At 40.1% G+C, this 19,776-nt stretch overlaps 1 protein-coding gene across 2 annotated transcripts; it reads left to right on the forward strand.

The window, feature by feature from the left end:
• The first annotated feature begins 1,867 nt into the window (after positions 1 to 1,867).
• On the forward strand, positions 1,868 to 18,616 carry brd2b (bromodomain containing 2b). Of its 2 annotated transcripts, none has more exons than XM_036558490.1 (12): positions 1,868 to 1,979; positions 6,565 to 6,865; positions 7,256 to 7,393; positions 7,667 to 7,814; positions 8,708 to 8,880; positions 10,052 to 10,519; positions 11,122 to 11,250; positions 11,548 to 11,844; positions 12,622 to 12,875; positions 14,565 to 14,884; positions 15,113 to 15,241; positions 15,945 to 18,616. In XM_036558490.1, the coding sequence occupies exons 1-12, from the start codon at positions 1,948 to 1,950 to the stop codon at positions 16,079 to 16,081; spliced, it is 2,526 nt and encodes an 841-aa protein (XP_036414383.1). In that variant the 5' UTR covers positions 1,868 to 1,947; the 3' UTR covers positions 16,082 to 18,616. The 2 variants fall into 2 exon arrangements, with proteins under 2 accessions (XP_036414383.1, XP_036414384.1); XM_036558491.1 differs by having other exon boundaries at positions 1,879 to 1,979; positions 6,568 to 6,865.
• The last annotated feature ends 1,160 nt before the right edge of the window (positions 18,617 to 19,776 follow it).

Below are 19,776 nucleotides of genomic sequence, written 5' to 3' on the forward strand. Positions count from 1 at the left end.
AAAGGCCAGCCATGAGACCACAAGCATGCCTCTTATTATTAAACGTGTTTGCTATGCTCTAGATTTAAATCTCCAGCTCTTTTCTCTTGTAAAACACATTTAAATTTCCCATGAGCACTGTAGCACATCATATGTATCACAGTGGTTGCTGCTGGGAAACCTGTTAGAGGTCAGTCAGAAATGCTGGCCCTGCTGTGAATGCTTTACTTGCTCAGTCTGTAAGTTTCTCATAGATCATTTTTTTCTGTTAGGTTTTGCATAAGAATTATGGGTAATAGATTTAGTGACCAGCTTTAAAGGTACAATCAGTGCATTTTGCAGAAGAAAGTAAGAGAGATCTGTTGACCAGTGTTAACTTACTATGTATTTATATACCAACAAACTAGAGAACTGGAGATTTAAAAGGACTCGAAGAATAAGAGCTGAAGCTGTTTTATCTGAGAAAAGGCTTACTTTGCTTCCATAACACGAAAGATACAGGGACATGAAGTCCAAATCCAAAATGTTCTGATTGTAGTTTGATATTTTTGTGCTGTTTTGTCAATAAAAATTCTCAACCCTGAGCTAGTCTGTTGAAGCTCTTCTGTTATATTTCCACAAATGGCAGAAAACAGAAGTTTACTGCTTCCGGAAACTCCAGGGGGAGTTTACAGTGGATTTACGAAAACTGTTACCTTGCTCTGGATCTGCTGCGGTGTTTCTACATATGTTCTAGCAAAAAAGCCAATCAAATCCTCATTGCTAATGAAGTAATGTGTATTAATGAGCAAGTCTAATGAGTGAAGGCCTGTTAAGTGCCAAAATGAGCATGTTATGTCTACAATGACTAAAAATCTCAATCATAACACATCTTAGAGTTATAGAGCTGTCATATTGGTGCATTATGCTTGCAATCTATGTTAAACCACTGTAAAGAAACAAATTAAGTCATTTAAAAGAAAACAGTACTACTGATAACATGTCTGATAACATGTCCGACAACCTGTGCGCTGCAGGAGCCTGTCCCAAATGCGCATTTCTGAACGAGAAAAAAAAGGTTCTTTAGTAACGGAAATGGTTTTATTTAGAATCATGAATGATATATCGGACCATTTCATGCTTGAATAAGTTTTTTTGCAAAACGGTTTTCTTAAATGTTCGGACAATTTCTATATAGAACCATGTACAGCACATTCTCCATCAATCTGAAGAACCATTTTATGACGCAAAGAACTATTTAGGCTCTATATGTATTACGTTCTATGTAGGACCCATGGGTGCCTTTACTAAAGAACCCTTGAAGAACCATCTGTAGCCCCTTACCCTGCCCATATAGTCATTAAATCACTAAAGTGTGGACTTGGAGCAGGGCCATAGGGCTTAGGGTGCCTTTAAGCTACAGGGCCATACAAGCACCACCCACACTACCATGCCAGGATCACTGCTGTGTTGAATGGTCCACAACCCAGATAATAATAATATCTAGTAAACAGCAGCCTTGTGGTCAAACGATGTAATGACCCAGAGGGTGACTCACCATGCATATGCTACAGTCTGTCTGTATTAACTGTATAGTGGACCTACAAGGTAGGTGGACCTCAAAATGTGGTCAGTGAGTGGAAACATAAGGTAGGTCTAATAATGAGAGTTTAAAGCCATTCACAACGCAGCAAATGTCCTCACAATATCAAACACGAGCACTAGACAGCAGCACTGAGCTGAGAACCGGCATCTGTAATTGTACACAGTGAGGGTTGTGGGGGTGTCCGCACCTTGACCGGCAGGGAGTTTAGCCAATGAGAAGCAAAGGTGTTAGGTAGGGCTGCGCTGTGATTGGCCGAAGGTGCGCCGCTATTTAAAATGTGGAGGGTGGAAAGCGAAAGGCGCCATTTGCCGTAGCGGAGCGACGGAGTAAAAACAGACAAAACCTGCAAACCGCAGCGCGGATTAAAGACCGGCCCCGGCCTTATGGAGGCGGCGGGCAAACCGTCTGTGGACAGGTAACGTAAAATCGAGCTGTTTTTTTTACATGAACAGCAAGTAGTGCTGTTTATAAAGCCTGCAGTACTCGGCTTGTTTTTTAGACGTAGCATTAGCATCGTTAGCTAGCTCGCTTCGCCAGCCGGTTCGAGTCCGCTGCACCAACGGTAACTACAGACTCGGAGATAAAATGCTGTTGGGCATTAAAATGTTGTGGATTAATTAAAAACAGGCAAGGATGATTTTTATTTGGGTGTTGGGTAGAGTTTTTCTTTGAATTTTGTGTTTGTATGTTGCTCGTTGTCTACGAGATTTCGTTGTTATTAGAATTTTCCGTTCCACCTTAAATAGTGCAGCAGTTACATTTTGGCGCCTGCACGGGCGCCAGAATGAGACTGCTGCACCATTTAAGGTGGGACGGAAAATTCGACAAGAGACTAGCTTCAGTCTCTGCTCACGACAACAGACGGGCTTCATTCTGATTGTAACGTGAAGGAGACCCCATAAAGTGAGCAGTCAGTGATAGTAGGAGTTAGGGGCTTCTTAATAGGTTGAATCGTGAGGGTTATTTCCCATTAGGGAACCGTTTGGGTCTCAACAGTAAATCGGTAATCTGGCTGCTGCTGTTCTGCCGTGTTGTTTTTTTGCAGCTCTGTGTTGTAGCTAGGTGTAATCTGTGGATTCAGGCTGCAGTGTTGTAAACAGTCATTTCTTTTGGCGGGTAATGGCACCAGAAACCTCTCTAAAGGCCACCATAGAAAAGGGAATCTGTGCCTCCCAAGCTGCGTTAGCCAGCTAGCTAAATGTCTGCATTAAAGGGCTCCATTTAACGTCGCTGTACGGTGTTTGCTTTATTATCTAACGTTACAGCTTGGAGGTGGGCGGGATGGCAAAATGCAATATCACGATACTTCAGGAAGATTTTTGTAATAGACGATGAGTCACGGTGTTTATTTTTTCTGACATCTGATAAGTTAAAACAGACAAAGTAGTGCCACATATTTATAAGTAAAAAAAGAATCCAATTACTCATTCAGCATTTCTCACAGTGTGCTGCACTAAATCTCCTGAACAGGACTAATTATTCTGTCTTTTTAATCAAACATGCAGTTGGGAAATGATTTTTAGACCTGACAATATGCTCAGAAAAGCATAATGTGACATATTGTGGTGTCATCTGTCAAAATAATGATAAATATTGCCACATTTCCCAGCTGTAGTACGATATAAGACTGTATGCTTCCGCTTGTTATTACAAAACTTCCCATGTGTATAGAATGGTAAGACACTGATATTAGCTTTGGAAATAGTGTAGTTGTCAGGATGATGTCTGGTGATCTTTTCATCTCATGTGTTTAACTTGCATGTAAATAAGCTTTGAATTTGGGAGCTGGATGCAGTGCATGACTTGATTTTGTAAGAAAGTGTATTGTGTGAAACTGTTTCTTCCAGCAATGAGTGACAGGTTTATACACAGGGAATAGGTGGGGCAGCTCAAGCAGTGGTCATCTGCTGAACCTGATTTACTTAGAGGGTATGTGTTAGACTTTCTGATGAGGCCACCTCAGCTTATTTCCCTTGCAAAAGGTAATGGACCTCACTAAGGTCAGTTTCTCTGAGTTATTCAATCAGGTTTTGGCTTTTTAAATTAGAGATGGCATGAGAACACTTTCTTTTTGAATACTGTTATGGAAAGCTTGAGTATTGGCAGATACTGAGCATATATATGTATTTATATGTACTACTCTTTTCTTGCTTTTCATATATTCCCCAACGTTTGTGTGTTTTTATGAACCAAAACAGTCATATTACATTTTTACATGACCTCTCTTTATCTCTTATTACTACATAGACTGTTTTTGTTGCTGTGCATTTGAGTCTGATTAATGTAACAATTTCCTTTCTGATTGGCTATAGTATGGACTATATGGACTGGGAAGTGAATGGCAAAAAAAGCAAGAAAACTATTAAGCTTTTAAATGAGCTATTTTTTATTTGAAGCTCTTCACTTAAGATGAGCATTTATAAGTAGGTTATCATGCTCAAACTACTCAAAAACATGGCTACCCCACAGGAAGAGCTACACAGCTATATCAGCTCTCACCTCATACAGTGTGAGTGAGTGCAGTTTCAGGACAGATTCGTTACAGGATGAATTACATTCATTCTTTTTTTCCCTCCAACATCTGATCCATCATCTTCACCTGACATAAGCCTGATACCCATCAGTATTAATATGCTGTCGAAAATTTAAATTAGTTTTTTTCTAGAATCTCTCATATCTAGATTTTGTTTGGCTGTGTTTTCAAACTTAGTTACAATATTAAACCTTACTTTAAGATAACATATTGTCTGTGCTGGTTAGAACATCTCTGGCTTTGAGCCTTTTTTTATCTTGACTGATTTTTTTAGTTATCTGACAAATAGGCTTAATTTCTACCCAAATCTGGTTACTGTCAGTTTTAAATATTTGATCAAAGCTGCAAACTGTAATCTGATTGCATAGCATTCGGGGAGAAAAGACTTCTTGTACTGAAACTCAGTGCCTCATTTTGCAGTCTGCTATCCTGGGGCAATATGTGTAAAATATGTATGATCAGCTTGCCTGTCTGTATGTGTTTTTTAGGGAAAGAACCTTCTTGAGTTTTCCATTCATATGTTTTACCATTGGCTGCAGTTTGATTGCTGCTTTAGGCTCACTGTGTATCATTAGAGTCCTATTAAACACAGTCGTATGTCCCATCACTAAAGTGATCCTAGATCAGTTCTCCTAGCCTGCATTTACAGCACCTGAGAACTTATAATTTTTCGTTTTGGAACATCTTACTTTTTAGCTCTGGTTTTCTAAATGGGCTTTGAGTTAGAAGGCTGTTAAAGTCAGTGTTTTTCCTAGATTTTTTTTTTTCTTTAAGCAGGGTGGTAAAGTCTGCAAAGCTACCACAGTTGTATTGCTTACCTAATGTCATCAAATGCACATGCACTGAATTGTTTTTAAAAAGACAATTTAAACATGTATTTTTAGAAATTCAATCATGATTCTACAAATAAAATTCTAATGAAAGTTGTATCAGAAGAATTTATGTAGGAATGAATGTTTTAAAGTTCATTACTTGTCCAAAGAACAATTCTCATTTGTTTCTATAAAAAAATGTTCTGTAGATAGTAGTTCCCTAAACCATCATTGTATACTGTTTGGACTGTCAAGTCTACAAAGAAGCACAAATAGATCAGCTTTTGATTATTATTTCTTAAAGAATGCTGTAGTAAGTTAATTGCTAACGTCTGCAGACGTTCAGAAGTGTCCTCTCTCTGGTTTTACTCATCAATAAAACAACAAAAGATGAAACACCTTGATTGAGTTTGACATCTTTTCAACACTATATTTCAATAAATCAGCACCAAACTAATATTTTAGTTTGCACAAAAACTAAAGCTGTTTCTTCAAGGACCAATTTTGTAATTAAAGCCTACTGTGACTAACTTGGACACTAGAAGACTAGAGCTTGATGCTCACACCGTGGTGTATCACTTTGCTATATCACTGAATTGATCTGCCCCAGACCTGAGATCTGAATATAGTGCATCTTTACACTCACCGAGCACTTTATCAGGAGCGTCTGTACACCTTCTTATTCATGCAGTTATCTAATCAGCCAATCTTGTGGCAGCAGTGCAGTGCATAAAATCATTACCTGAAGCAAGCAGCTTCAGGTAAAGTTCACATTAACTGAATGGGGTGAAAAATTGATCTGACCGTGGCATTATTGTTAGTGTTAGACGGGCTGGTTGGAGTATTTCTGTATCTGCTGATCTTCTGGGATTTTCAAGCACAACAGCCTTTAGAGTTTACTCAAAATGGGAGCAGAAAAGAAAAACTTCCGGTAAGGGGGACTTCTGCTGATGGAAATTTGTTGTTGAATAGAGAAGTCAACAGAGAATGGCTAGACTGGTTTGAACTGACAGAGAGCCTGTGGTAACGCAAACCTCTTTGTTCAATTGTGGTGAGCAGAAAAGCATCGCAGAACGCGCATCATGTCAAACCTTGTGGCAGAACAGCAGAAGATAGTCAAGTTCCACAAGTTTGCCAAGAACAGAAAGCTGCAGTGGGCACAGGCTCACCAAAACTGGACAGTTGAAGACTGGAAAATATAACCTGGTCTGATGAGTCTTGATTTCTGCTGAAGCACACACACGGTCGATTCAGAATTTGGTGCCAACAGCCTGAATTTATGAACAACCAGCCTTGTGTGAACAGTCCGGGCTGGTGGAGATGGTGTAATGGTGTGGGAAATGTTTTCCTAGCACACTTTGGGCATGTTAATACAAATCAGTCAAATTTCAGTATTGTTGCTGACCATGAACATCCCTTTTATGGCCACAATTTACCATCTTCTAATAGGGAATTCCAGCATGATATTGCACCATGTTATCTACTCAAAGGTCAGAAATTGTTTATGACTGAAGCAGTCAGTATACTTCAAATGAAAACACCTCCTGACTGCGATTGGTCTTTTGTCATCTGACATGTTTTGCCTGCTTTAGGCATGAATGTAGCATTACTCCTCAGTTCCTGTGTGTTGATGTGAGCATCTTCTCTTCCCTCAGCAGGTCTCTGGGAGTGGGGCTGTCTTTGGTGGGCGGGATGGAGTCCAGCACGCCCAGTTCAGGAAAGCGCATCCGCAAGCCTTCGCTTCTCTTTGAGGGTTTCGAGGGTCCGGCTCTGCCACACGCCCCTGCACCGGGACCGGCACTTCCACAGCAACCTCCCGTCAAGGACCCCAGCCGGCAGGGCAGGATGACCAACCAGCTCCGTTACCTCCAGAAGGTCGTGGTGAAGGCCCTCTGGCGCCATCATTTTGCCTGGCCCTTCCATGAGCCTGTGGACGCAGCCCGACTCAACCTGCCAGTGAGTGAGCAGGGCTGTTTTTGCTAGTAGCTAAGGGGTTTCCAGTCTTTGGGGACCATTAGCCAGTCCATATTTTTGTTGTTTTCTACTTGCTAATACACATGAGCCGAGCAATCAGCATTTTACAGCACTTGATTGCCTGGCTGAGGTGTTTTGGAGATGGAACAGAATGAAAAAAAATAGACTGCCTGGGGGTCCCTGAGGACTGGGCCTATAGTTTACAGTTCTTTTTAAGTTTTGCACAGATCCTGTTGAGGGTGGCCCTGCTTTCTTTTGTAAAGCATTTGTGTATTTATTTAGACTGATGGGCTTATACAAGATGATTTTATATTCACCTCGGGAGCAGTGTCGGCACCTATGATGCAGTTAAAGTTAGACTTTGTTTCCTAGGACTACCATAAGATCATCAAACAGCCCATGGATATGGGCACCATCAAGAAACGACTGGAGAACAACTACTATCGCAACGCCAGCGAGTGCATTCAGGATTTTAACACAATGTTCACCAACTGCTACATCTACAACAAGGTGAGAACACACACTTAACCCCGACACTCAAGGTCTCCTGCACCAGAAACCATTAGGGTTGCTATGGAAACGCTCTCTAGTGATCTATTTATTACACTGATGCAAGCTAGCCATGTTGTTTACAGTATACATGACTTATTATTTAAGGAGCATTTTTCCATCTGTAGGTTTATAGCATCTTTTAGTCTTAGCATGCATAGAGCCGAATAGGTTTACGTTCATGTTTTGGGTTGGTGAATGTGAGGAACTGAAACAACGCTGTTTGTATTTCAGCCTACTGATGACATAGTGCTCATGGCCCAATCTCTGGAGAAAGTTTTTCTGCAGAAGGTTGCACAGATGCCCCCGCAGGAGATAGAGTTACCGCCTCCAGCCCCGAGAAGTAGAGGAGTTAAGGCTGGGAAAAGCCGGAGAGGCCGAGGTGAGTCAGGAGGGGCAAGAGAGAGTTCTTAAAGAAGTACTCCAGCATTTTAAAACCTAATCTCTTTCTGTCACATCTGATTATCAAGCATAATAATTTCATTGTGTACTTAGGAAAAAGCAGGAAACCAGTGTAACAACACTTTTATTTTCAGTATCTGTCACCAAAATTTTGGTGGATCCCTATTTACAATTAAAAAGCATTTTGTGTTGCTTTTTGAGGCCAACAATTTTTTTTTATTTTTTATTTTAAGTTTTGTCCTACTCTACCAAACAAACTAGGAAATAATGTTGAAGAGATTCTTAGGGGTTCTTGTTTTTCACAACATAGCCATAACAGGGCTCATGTTAAAAGCTGTGGCTGTGCTTGTGAGTGATGTGTTTTCTAAAATAGTTACTGTGTGTAAAAAATGAAGTTGGTGCCTGCCTGTGGTGGAAACTGACAACATAATCGACAAAACATTACATCCTTCTCAACTCTGTCCCTCCCTTTTTTAACCACACTTGTTTTCTTTTTTTTGAATAAAGAATAAAGAAGTGTATTTTAAGCTATTGCAGTAGTACTGGTAACGTAAATGTAACAGTTGGCCAGATCTGACAGAATCTGTTTTGATGCACTTAGGTCCGTATCTGACCAGGCAGGTGAAAAGTAGTTGTTTTGTTATTAATGGTGGGTAAAAACAAAAAAAAATCTCCAAATCAAGTGACGTTGCATGGCAAGTGCATTTTAGTGGCCAGAATTTAAAATATTGTGACCAGGGGCACCATGCAATATGTAATGACAGCTCCTGGTAACATCTCTGTGCGAATGGGAAGTAGTGTCAGCTCCTCTCTTTTAAATAAATATACTCTGCTGCTAATGTCCAAGATTTCTTCTCTCTCCCTCTTTTCCAGGAGGAAGCGTCACTGTAGCCCAGCAAGTCCAAGCTATCTCGCAGTCTGCCTACTCACCGTCCTCTCCAGACACTCCAGACTCCAGCTTTTCCGGGTCTCCTCATATGATGCTCAGCAAACCTGCCCCGCCTCCGACCCTCATGACTTTGCCTCCCACACAGCCCACTGCTAAGGTATTACATAGAGCTGAACCAAATACTGTGAATATATTTGTAGACACTTTTGAAACAGTATAGAAGAGGAGATGGTAACTTGATAACAATGAAATGCCAGGATATGATGTAAAACAGGGCTCGGTGTTGTGTGCATGATTTTATCACAAAATGGAGTTTATGCCATCGTCAAGCCCTTGTGTAATGTTATAAACATGCAGATCATCAATGTTACGCAAAAACCTTTTGTCTCCATTTTGTTGTGTTTTACTTTTGAGAATAATTTGAAAACTCCAGGGAACATTTGCATTGTGTTAAAATTTCACAGAAATTGCGCAAAATTACTTAGAAGAAAATCTTTATACATTAACTTCCATTACAAAGCTTTTCTTTTTTTCCCCTTTTTTTAAATAAAGTTTTTCCTTCTCCTCTAAAGTTACCATTTTGGATATGTAAGACATTTCCAATAGCAATTAAGTATTTTTTTTATCTATGGATTTTGAAAATTAAGTTAAAGTATAGAGAAATTAAGGCAGGTCTACTGTCACTTTTATGTGCTATGACCTCTTCCATTCTCTCTTTTTTTATTTAAGTATTATTCTACATTTTTCTTGGTTGTATGTACTAGAACAGTTAATTCTTTTGTTTACATGACTCTAACCAAACTAATATGTAAATGAGCGCTTTTCTAAATGGCTGAAGGGGTGGTTGCACAGTCTGTAAAGGTTTGGGCGCCCCTGGTCAAATAACCTGTTTTGCTAAATAAGTTAATACATCCTCTACAGAGAACACACTTCTGCAAATGTTAATGCACAATTACTGTTTTTTATACTGAATTTATATTTTGTGATCATTTTCAAATATGTTGAACTCAGCAAGTAAGTAGAAGCTGTGCACTAAACTTTGCAGAAAAAAAAGCAATTTTTAAGTTTGTTCCCTGCGGAGGATGTCAACTTATTTTCACTTGGAAAATCAACAAAATGTGTAATTTGAGAGAGGTTAATATGTGAACATGTTTAATTTTAAATTGGCAGCTTATTTTACATTAAAATGTGTAAGCTAAAGAGGTAACAGTACATGTTGACATTTGCCCCTTAATAAGAAAGACACATGAAGTCATATTTTTATTATGATAGATAACCTGTTGGGGCCAGTTGGTTCATTAGCATGACTCTCCTCTCATGCCTCACAGAAAAAAGGGGTGAAACGCAAAGCGGACACCACCACCCCCACCACCATGGGCTTTCCTATGGCATCTGTTGGGCGTGTCGGGGGCATGGGTAAAGGCCGTGGGGGCGCAGCCGGAGGTCTGCCCATATCCCTCTCGCCCATGCCCCTGGACTGCGTGCCCAGCCTGGTGCGGGGGGTAGGGACAAATGAGCCTGTTCACCTGCAGCCCGTCATGGGCCGAGCCCTGAACCGCCGGCCCATCAAACCTCCACGTAAGGACCTGCCGGATTCGGTGCGCCCCAGTCAGCCATCACGGCGAGGAAAACTGAGCCGGCAGCTGCGTTACTGCAGCGGCATCCTCAAAGAGCTACTGTCCAAGAAACATGCCGGCTACGCATGGCCCTTCTACAAACCTGTGGACGCATCAGTGCTTGGCCTGCATGACTACCACCACATCATCAAACACCCCATGGACCTCAGCACCATCAAGGTCAGTCCACGGTACTTGTTTTGGTGTGCATGTGGTTTCTTTAGATCTGTAATGTTGTCTCGAATCAGCCCTGATAAGTTGTCTGGGTTTAGAGTGTTCTAAAGCAGTGCGAGGTAGATCTCAAACCAGTTGTCTTGTGTGTTAAGCAGTTAAAGCTGTGCAGCAGCCTTTCCAATGGAGTGGCTTCACCTAACATGAACAGAGGCTTACCTACTATTAAGGGAGCCTTAGAAATATCCCTATTTCAGATCAGCCCTGTGTGAGACACCATGTGTAGATATTCCATCATGTCCTGTGGAAACAACTGTGTTTTTGTTGTTTTTCTTAGTATGGAAGCACCCCAGAAAGCATTTACTTGTTCACTGTGGACCACATCAAGACAATATTTGTTGTCTTTCTTCAAGTATATAACTTTAAGCATTAAAACGTTTAAAATGACAAAGAATTTATGTAATGATGTTGACTAGTTCATTAACCATAAACAGCCAGAAATATTACAGACATCCTGTGGTAAAATCCTCCACCTCACCGTAGACGTCTTCTCCTAAATAAATAGTACTAAAGTGTGTCTCTCTACCTCTTTTCTCGTTGCTCTGTCTCAGAGGAAGATCGATGAGCGGGAATACAGGGATGCACAGGAGTTCAGTGCTGATGTCCGACTCATGTTCTCCAACTGCTACAAGTACAACCCCCCAGAGCATGATGTGGTTGCCATGGCGCGCAAACTACAGGTACGCACAGGCACACAGCTGTAAACAGCAGGCATTGTTTCATGTGCCCTCATCTGGTGTAGAACTGTAAGTGCAGTTATGATATGTGTATGTAGTTATATATTTATAGTTGACTCATCATTTATTGATTCCTGTAATGATGTAATGCATTTATTCAGCAGATAATTTCAAGGATAGCTTATGAAAGACGTTTGTGTGTTAGAGTTGAAAATTGTGCAGCATAGCTGTCTTTTTTTTTATTTTTATTTATTTAGTCAAAAATTATTATTGTATGTATTATATAAAATTCCGTTTCAGGATGTGTTCGAGTTCCGTTTCGCTAAGATGCCGGATGAAGTTCTGGAAGATGAGGAAGAAGATTTGGTTCCTGCATCTTTAGGCCATAACATGGGCATTATGGGAATGCACCACTCCTCCTCATCTTCATCTTCCTCATCGTCCTCGTCATCATCCTCATCATCATCGCCTTCCTCTTCATCAGAGAGCGAACCAACCAGCGAGAGTGAGGCAAACAGCGAGAGCAGCCCGAGCTCGGACAGTGAAGAGGAGAGAGCCCAGCGCCTGGCCCAGTTGCAGGACCAGGTGTGCACTCAGGTAAGGCTCATGCACAGACATGCAGTTACAAGTGCTTCTATGTGGTGTATCCAATATAGGTGTAAATACTCTGAGAATAAAGCTGACATTCTGCTCATTGACCGTATATTCAAATCCAGTGTGCTGGAGTTCACACTATAGTATGTACAGGAAGGTAATTCATAAACCTACGCGCAGGTTGGAGGAAATTGGTACAGCAATTCATTTTGATTTTATAGCACAAAAAATAAAATCTTTAAAAAAGGACCAGTCTTTGTTATTGAAGCAAGAAGGTTATTCTCAGTCCAGCAATGACACTAAGGTATGAAACTCCAGCAACACTGCTGTGTCTGATCCACTCAGCACAACACACATTAACACACCACCACCATGTCTGTGTCACTGCAGTGCTGAGAATGACCCACCACCCAAATGGTACCTGCAGTGGTACTGACCATTGAAGATATAAAAAGTAAAAGAAGTATAAAAAGTATAAGAGAGAAACAGATGGGCTGCAATCTGTATGCGGGTGTGTGTACACGTATACGTGTATAAATACTATTCCAGTGATTTAACAGTATGTCATTTCTTGCTATAATTAAATTTGTTTTTAGCAGCTTGTGTTCTCCATGGCACCATATTAGAGTAGACAGTACGAAGCTCATTTAAGATAAAGGGATGAGTGAAACCTCAAGATGTTTTGTGCAAGTGACCACAGCTCCTTATGGTAAAAGTGGTGCATTTGCTGGTTGAACCATCTGTGCAAGTGTTGAAATGTGTGCCATCTTTCTGTTGCAGTTAAGGGCGGTGCATGAGCAGCTGGCAGCACTGTCGTCTGCTCCCATAGTCAAGCCCAAGAGGAAGCGAGAGAAGAAGAAGGATAAGAAGAAGAAGAAAAAGCAAGAGAAGCGCAAGGGCAGCCGGAGTGTGCCGAGCAATGAGAGAGAGAGGGAGAAAACAACCAAACCCACCAAAAGCAAGTCCAGCAGGGCGGCGCCCTCGTCCACTCAGAGCAAAAGATGCCCCACCAAGAAGAACAGCAAGAGCAACAAGTAAGAGATACTTGTTTGTATTTTGGCTCTTTACTTCTTTTAAAGTGAGCTTAAATTATGACAGGGCAGTATGAAAAGATATATTATTATAGGCGACAGTATGCTTTTCTGAACATATTGTGGATATTGTCAGTACTTGTAGACACTGACCAACTGCATGTTTCATTACAGAGCAAGAATAGTCCAATTTAACAGCACAGTATTGAATAAAAATCATTGTCATCAGTTTTTGATAGTATTTTTTTTAAATATTGCACTGCTGGTTCTTTTTTTTCCTCTCTATTTCACCTGATCGGATGGCTGCAAAAATAAATATCGGGACATATGTGTGTCATGAAAATCTCCTAAAGTATAGTAATATTGTTTTTGCCATATCACTCTCCTCTACCAGGAACTAGTCAGTGTTGGCGAATGCTAACTACCTTTGTGTAATGGTAAGCAGGCCTACATATTAACAATTAATGGGTATTGTTGTTTTTGAACTATGGCTGTTGCTAATAACCATATAATAAACTATGCTTAGCTAGATTCATTTATTGAAGCATTTATTGATCCAAACGATTCTGCCGTGTTTGTCACAATTTTTCTTCTTTAGTTTAGTGCTAGGCCTTGTTTAGTGCAAGGCTAAGGTTGCTAACAAAAACTAAGTCAGTAAATATAGAAATCTTTCTGTAAGTTTGTCTGTAAAACTTCTCAGCCCACTGTAACTTCATTTAAGACCAGGGAAGTGTTTCACAAAGCAGGATTTCTGAGTTCAGCCAAATAACTTAAACCCAATGTCGAGCCTGTCCAATAGGAAAAGAGCTGTGGGGTAATTCTCATATTTGGGCTTAAGTTCTCTGGCTGAGAAATCTTGCTTTGTGAAATACCCCCTTGATGTGGATATTGGGCAGACAAGCTGTGGACATTGTCAGAGAGTCTCCTCAGTCTGTAGACTAAGGTTAAGAGCAGCCTTTGTCCACTTTTTTGTTGTTTTTGTTTTTGTTTTTTTATTTGTTTGCTTCCATTTACACTGTGCATTTATAATCATAGTGTTTACAACTTTTACATGATTGATTGACGTCAAATCACAGCGGCTCAAACCTGAACTCTGTTGGTATGGCACACTATATTTGGCAGCTTAATGGATGTGCTTTTGTGGTCCTGTCACAGCCGCACTGCTATTACTAAGACAGTTGCTATTCTTGCGCCTGTACATTTCTGTTTAAAATAGCAGAGGGTGGCCAGACTTAATTTAATTATAGTGAAATAATTTAATCATGCTAACTGAGCTACGTTTGTCAAAGTGCTACTTGATGTTCCCAAGGAAACCTTTGAAAGTCTGTACCAGCTCAGGTTTTGTCATTCTGTAGAAATGCTGTCAAAGTATTAGTGCCTGGGAGTGTAATTACAGTGTAGGTGCAGCCTGTACCAAATAATAATAGTAATAACTTTTATTTATATAGTGTCTTTCCTAAGCCCCAGGTTGCTTACAAAATCAATCACAGAGAACACATTGGAACATACAAATAAAACAGCAGAAAGTACAAAAGGTATTAGGATAACAGAAGTAAACAAGCAAGCAGAAGAAAACAATAAAAACACTACACGTCATAAGGTAGCAAAGAGAAAAACACAAGACACACTGTTTATTCTTTGGTCTTGTTTGCTGTTGTCAATCCACTTCATTTTCTTTTCTCCATTTCCTAGGACCACCAAGAAATCCTCTGCTGCAGTGCCTCGTTTCACTGCAGCCACGGCCACTGTATCTCATTACGACTCAGAGGAGGAAGAGGATGTTCTGCCCATGAGCTATGATGCCAAACGGCAGCTCAGCCTGGACATCAACAAGCTCCCGGGTGAAAAGCTGGGTCGTGTTGTTCACATCATTCAGTCCCGTGAGCCATCACTGCGTGATACAAACCCCGAGGAGATCGAGATCGACTTTGAAACTCTGAAACCATCCACGCTGCGTGAGTTGGAGCGATACGTCATGACCTGTCTGCGCAAAAAGCCAAGGAAACCCTACGGTGAGCCTGCAGACAGCGTGTACAAACACCACCTGTAGAGGTGGTAGAAGAGAATTTATTGTTTTATGTTAAATAATATAACGGTGATAATATTTTGCCCTTAATTAATTTCTTTACACCAAACTGGCTGTTCAGAGTGACATTTTCTTTATTAGCTCAGAGTTATTTAAGTCAGCTTTCAATTTATGCTCATATAATAAAGTTTTTACTTTTTCTGTGTGTGTATAGTGGCGAAGAAGGCTGGTGGTGGGAAGTCTCGTGAAGAGCTGGCTTTAGAGAAGAGAAGGGAGCTAGAAAGGAGGCTTCAGGATGTTAGCGGCCAACTCAATTCTGTCAAGAAACCCCAGAAACCCAAAGGTGAGAAACATTCTCGGTATCCAGAGGTGCCCAATACTGGCACTAGATTACTTTGGTTTCAGTGATAATGAGCATTGTGGTTCTCTAGCACATAGGAAAAGAGCAAAAATGTGGAATTACAGGGGATCGCTTAGGAGTGGTTTTAGGAAAAAAAAAAAAATTAACATGTGTGATGCACATAATATTAATAGTGATGCAAAGCACTGCCCTTACGAAGCGCCAGAAGCTTCCTGACAAGTACTAATAGTGCCCCTTTGTGGAGAACGTTCAGCTTGCAAAATGTGGAGAAGTTAAAAACCAGGTCCATGAGGTGCATTTAAAAATGTCACTAGAGGAACTTGAAGTAGTGAAATACATACAATAAAAAAAAACAAAAAAAAACGCAGTTTTATTTTGGCCAAAAAAGCATCATATACTTTATGGAATATTATTATAATGGATTAATTGATCATACCATTTCAAAATTATTGTAGTTGAATTACTACCCACACATTATTGCTTCACAATTCGTTTTTACACCACTTTTATCATCAGATCCAGTTATCAGTGTTGACTGCTGGTAAAAATGGTTCTGGTGTTAGCTGTTACTCTGCAGCTTTTACAGTTTCGAATGTCCTGAGGTTTGACAACAGTCAATATAATATATTCCCTGGGGTTAAAACGTGTGCCTTTTCCTCTCTCTCTGTCTCTCTGTCTCTCTCAGTGGAGAAATCCAGCAGTGTGGAGCAGCATGCAGTGCCCGCTCGACTCAGCGCCAGCAGCTCCAGCTCTGACTCCTCTTCATCATCATCCTCTTCATCCTCCTCCTCCTCAGACACCAGTGACTCTGACTCAAGGTGATCAGTCACACAGAAAGAGAGTAAACTTGGCCTTATGGGAGCTCCAGGTCCTGCAGGCTGAACTGTGGAAAATTCTGGCACAGTAGGCCCTTGTATGCCTTTGGAGGGTGATCCAGAGATGGAGGGATAGAAAAAGGAAAAAGAGAGGAGGGAAGAGACATTCCACTTCATTAAATTTTTCCACAGTAGACACAGTGATGTAATGGCTGCAGATCCCTGAAAACAATGTGTTTTTGTGATTCGTTTGTAAAAAAAACAAAAAAGCAACAAACTTGTACATAATGTATTGGATTAATTTTTTCTTTTATAAAGAAGACTTTTATAAAAACGCCCATAGTGGGAGACTTTAAATGGGATTACATGGACATAGAAGCTGCGCTGCTGTCTTTAGTTGGTAATATGAAAGTTGTTTTTGTTTGCATTCTGTGTGGATTTAGCGCTTTGTTTGAAATCCTGTTCCCTCTGAACCCCAGTGTTTGAGGCTTAGTCTGAGTGGAGTTCCTGAAAGCTTACCTCTGAAGCCAGCAAAGCAGTGATAACTGTAATGTCCTTTAAAGGAGTTTTCCAGAGCTTTTAAATCTAATCTATATCTGCTACATCGATATTGTGTCATTGATCACCACATGTAGGTCCCTGTACTGTAAAAGAACAGGAAAAAAAAAAGTATTCACATAGAAGGCAGAGCTGGGCGATATGGTGAAAATTTAATATCACAATGCTTTAAGAATGTTTCACGATACGCGTCATTATCTTCATATGTTTATTGGTTTATTTTATCTGAAATCTGATAAGTAGGAACAGACAAAGTAGTGCTGCATTTAAAATACTGTCTAAAACTATGAATCCAGTATTTTTTTAACATCTCACATACTGTGCTGCACTACATCTAGTTAAACAGGACCATTATGCGCTCTGTAATCAAACATGCACTTGAAAGGTGTTTAAGTACTGGCCGTTTCCACGATATGCTCAGAAAAGCTTATGTAATTTATCATGATAACGATAAATATTGTCATATTGCCAAGCCCTAGTAGAAGGTATTGGGCAGTTGCTGATTTCCATTAATAAACATTTTAAATGCATGACTGTGTAACACAAATTTGTTAATGGTTATTAGCTGTTTAAGTCGTACGATGAGACAGACATAAGAGAAAAGCTGCTTTTCTGACATTTTATCCATTTTTGAACATTGGAACAACACAGTGGAAAGTAGTTCCAGTTACTTTTGCTTTCCATATGGTTTTGTGGTATCTGCAGTGATCAGGCAAGGAGCTTTATGCTGATAATAAACCACCTGGCAAAATGACATCTTTGATGGGGATAATTATGCAGGTTTATAGCTTAAAAATACACATTTCGCATAAACATTTGTTTACAAAATTCAGCACCTGCCCACTAGTTTCTATTATAAGCCTGTTTTGAGTCAGTAGGTATTTTCTGAAGACAGGGACGTTTAAAAATGCTGGTACACTACAGACTTTGTAGTACAGATTAGGCTGAAAAACGCTGGAGTGTTCCTTTTATTCCTTTTAAGACTGGGTGCTTCTTGAGGTGAGCAGTTTGGAGGCTGTACAAAGAGAATATGTGCTTTAAATCTGAACCAGTAAGCAAGAGATTCCACTGAATATCTGAATGTGGAAGAAAGCTCATGGCCTTGTGCTCGTTTGCCGACTCTGCTCAGTCAGAGTTTGATTTTCTTGAATTTCTTTTAGTGTGTAATGACCAACCAAAGGGAGAAATAGCTGTTCTAAAACTTGGATGGTTCAAAATAGCCAGTCTTCGGTGTTCCAGTTAGTGTGCTGCAGCTATTGCAGTGACCAGTAGTGTGTTTAAAAAAAAAATAGATCACTTAATTTCTTTTGTTCCTTTTTTATGTGTTGAAGTTCATTTGTTTGATTGTTTTTACTTCATCAAATATGAATGTGACCTCCCAAGTTTTGGACCTTTCAAAAGATCGGCCTCGAGCCAAAGTTCATTACATTTATCCATTAATTTCCTTCCCTTACGCAGTAGACAAATGAGGTGCGTCCATCCATAATTTCCAGTGAGGCCCACATTATCAGTGCAGGCTGGAATGACCTCAGTTGTGTAATGCTGACTGTGTCTGTGCTAGCTGTCGTTCAATATTAGCAATAGTTTTTTGGGTGAAGTACTGCTTTAAGGGGTGGATCCAAAACTTGAGTATTTCCAAAAGGGAAATGGCATGATGTACAACTATAACATTGTCAGATGGGCTTTTTTAAGTTGGTTTGGTGCTTTTGGGGAGGGAAAAAAAAACAGCTAGTGCATTAAAAGCAACAGCGTGATCTTTTATTATCTATTCACTGTATATAATGTCAGCTGAACGTGATTCTACTTTTTCTTTCTGCTTTGTTTGTAAGAAATGTCTTTTTTGCCCCCAGTGTAAAGGATATCACCAGTTTCTTGTGACCCTTGTAAGCTGCACAGATGCAACATTCCGTTACTGCTATATTTATATTATACCCTTTGAATTGTTTGGTTTTACTTGGGTGCAAATACACATATACCAACTTCACAGAGATGGTGTTTTTTTCATGCTGTTGGCCTCTTCTATTCATTGCTTCAGTGTTGCTTTCAATTTCTGTTAAAGCCCTTGGGAAATCCAGGGTGTTTTTTTTTTCCTCCCAAAGTTGGTTAATCTTGCTCTTGTGGGCACGATTTTTATATAATATACACACACACACACACACACACACACACACATGTACAAAGCATGTCTTGTGAATAACCTTGCAATGCCCAATAAATGGCAGACGTTCTCCTCTTTTGGTGTAAACTGGGCAGTCCTAATCTTTGGGTAGTGCTTGCGTAAGCAGTAATCCCACCAATCACAAGGCTGATGTTGTCCCATTTCTGTCCCCCTGCATTCTCTTTCTGTTCAGTCACAGAAATTTCCTGAGAGAAAGCTAACAACCAAGCAGAGCTGAGCTATCAAGCTTTCTTATCTGTCTGCCTGTCGTCCATCTGTTCGTTCTTCTGTCCATCCGACCGTTTGTTTGTTCCTTCATCCAGCCATGGCAGCACTCCCTGAATACACATCCCACAATTCACTTGATCAAAAAGTTCTTTGCACCATGATGGAGAACGTGTTTTATATGGTTCTGTATAGAACCATTTAAAAAAAGGGTTCTTTATAGTACCGAAGGTTCTTCTGTTACAGGCATAACAACAGAAGAACGCTTTTTGGTGCTATATAGAACTATCTTCAAAAAGGTTCTACATAAAACCATCTATGGCACATTCCCCAACAATCTGAAGAACTCTTTAATGATGCAGAGAACTCTTCAATAATGCGGAAGTAGCAAAAGTGCCAACCAGTCAGCACTACTTAGGAGTAACACAGTTGTCCTGCTGCCCAAAACCTGTTTGCTGTAGAAAGCTGGAAAAGATACAGTTTTAATGTTTTAATTTTTTGTTTAGCCCCTTTCACACTCATTTATTGAGGACTCACTCATGGGCACCCCCTAGCCTTTTGCAGTTTTTATATGTATGTATGTATATGTATGTGTATATATATGTATGCATGCATGCATATATATATATATATATATATATATATATCATATATACTATATATAATACATATATACTATATATATATATACACACATACATACATAATGGCTGAAACAAGAAGCGGCCAGGCCCTTAGATATAAATACAGTATATAATACT

This window comes from Colossoma macropomum, unplaced genomic scaffold (genome assembly GCF_904425465.1).
Source record: "Colossoma macropomum unplaced genomic scaffold, Colossoma_macropomum, whole genome shotgun sequence".
Lineage (NCBI taxonomy): Eukaryota > Metazoa > Chordata > Actinopteri > Characiformes > Serrasalmidae > Colossoma > Colossoma macropomum.

What these genes read in the sequence shown, in the direction of transcription:
- brd2b (XM_036558490.1), top strand. Translation starts at nt 1,948, where the DNA reads ATGGAGGCGGCGGGCAAACCGTCTGTGGACAG. An exon ending in AAGAACAGCAAGAGCAACAA is followed by an intron (nt 12,876 to 14,564) that starts GTAAGAGATACT and finishes TCCATTTCCTAG; the next exon opens with GACCACCAAGAAATCCTCTG. An exon ending in AAAGCCAAGGAAACCCTACG is followed by an intron (nt 14,885 to 15,112) that starts GTGAGCCTGCAG and finishes GTGTGTGTATAG; the next exon opens with TGGCGAAGAAGGCTGGTGGT.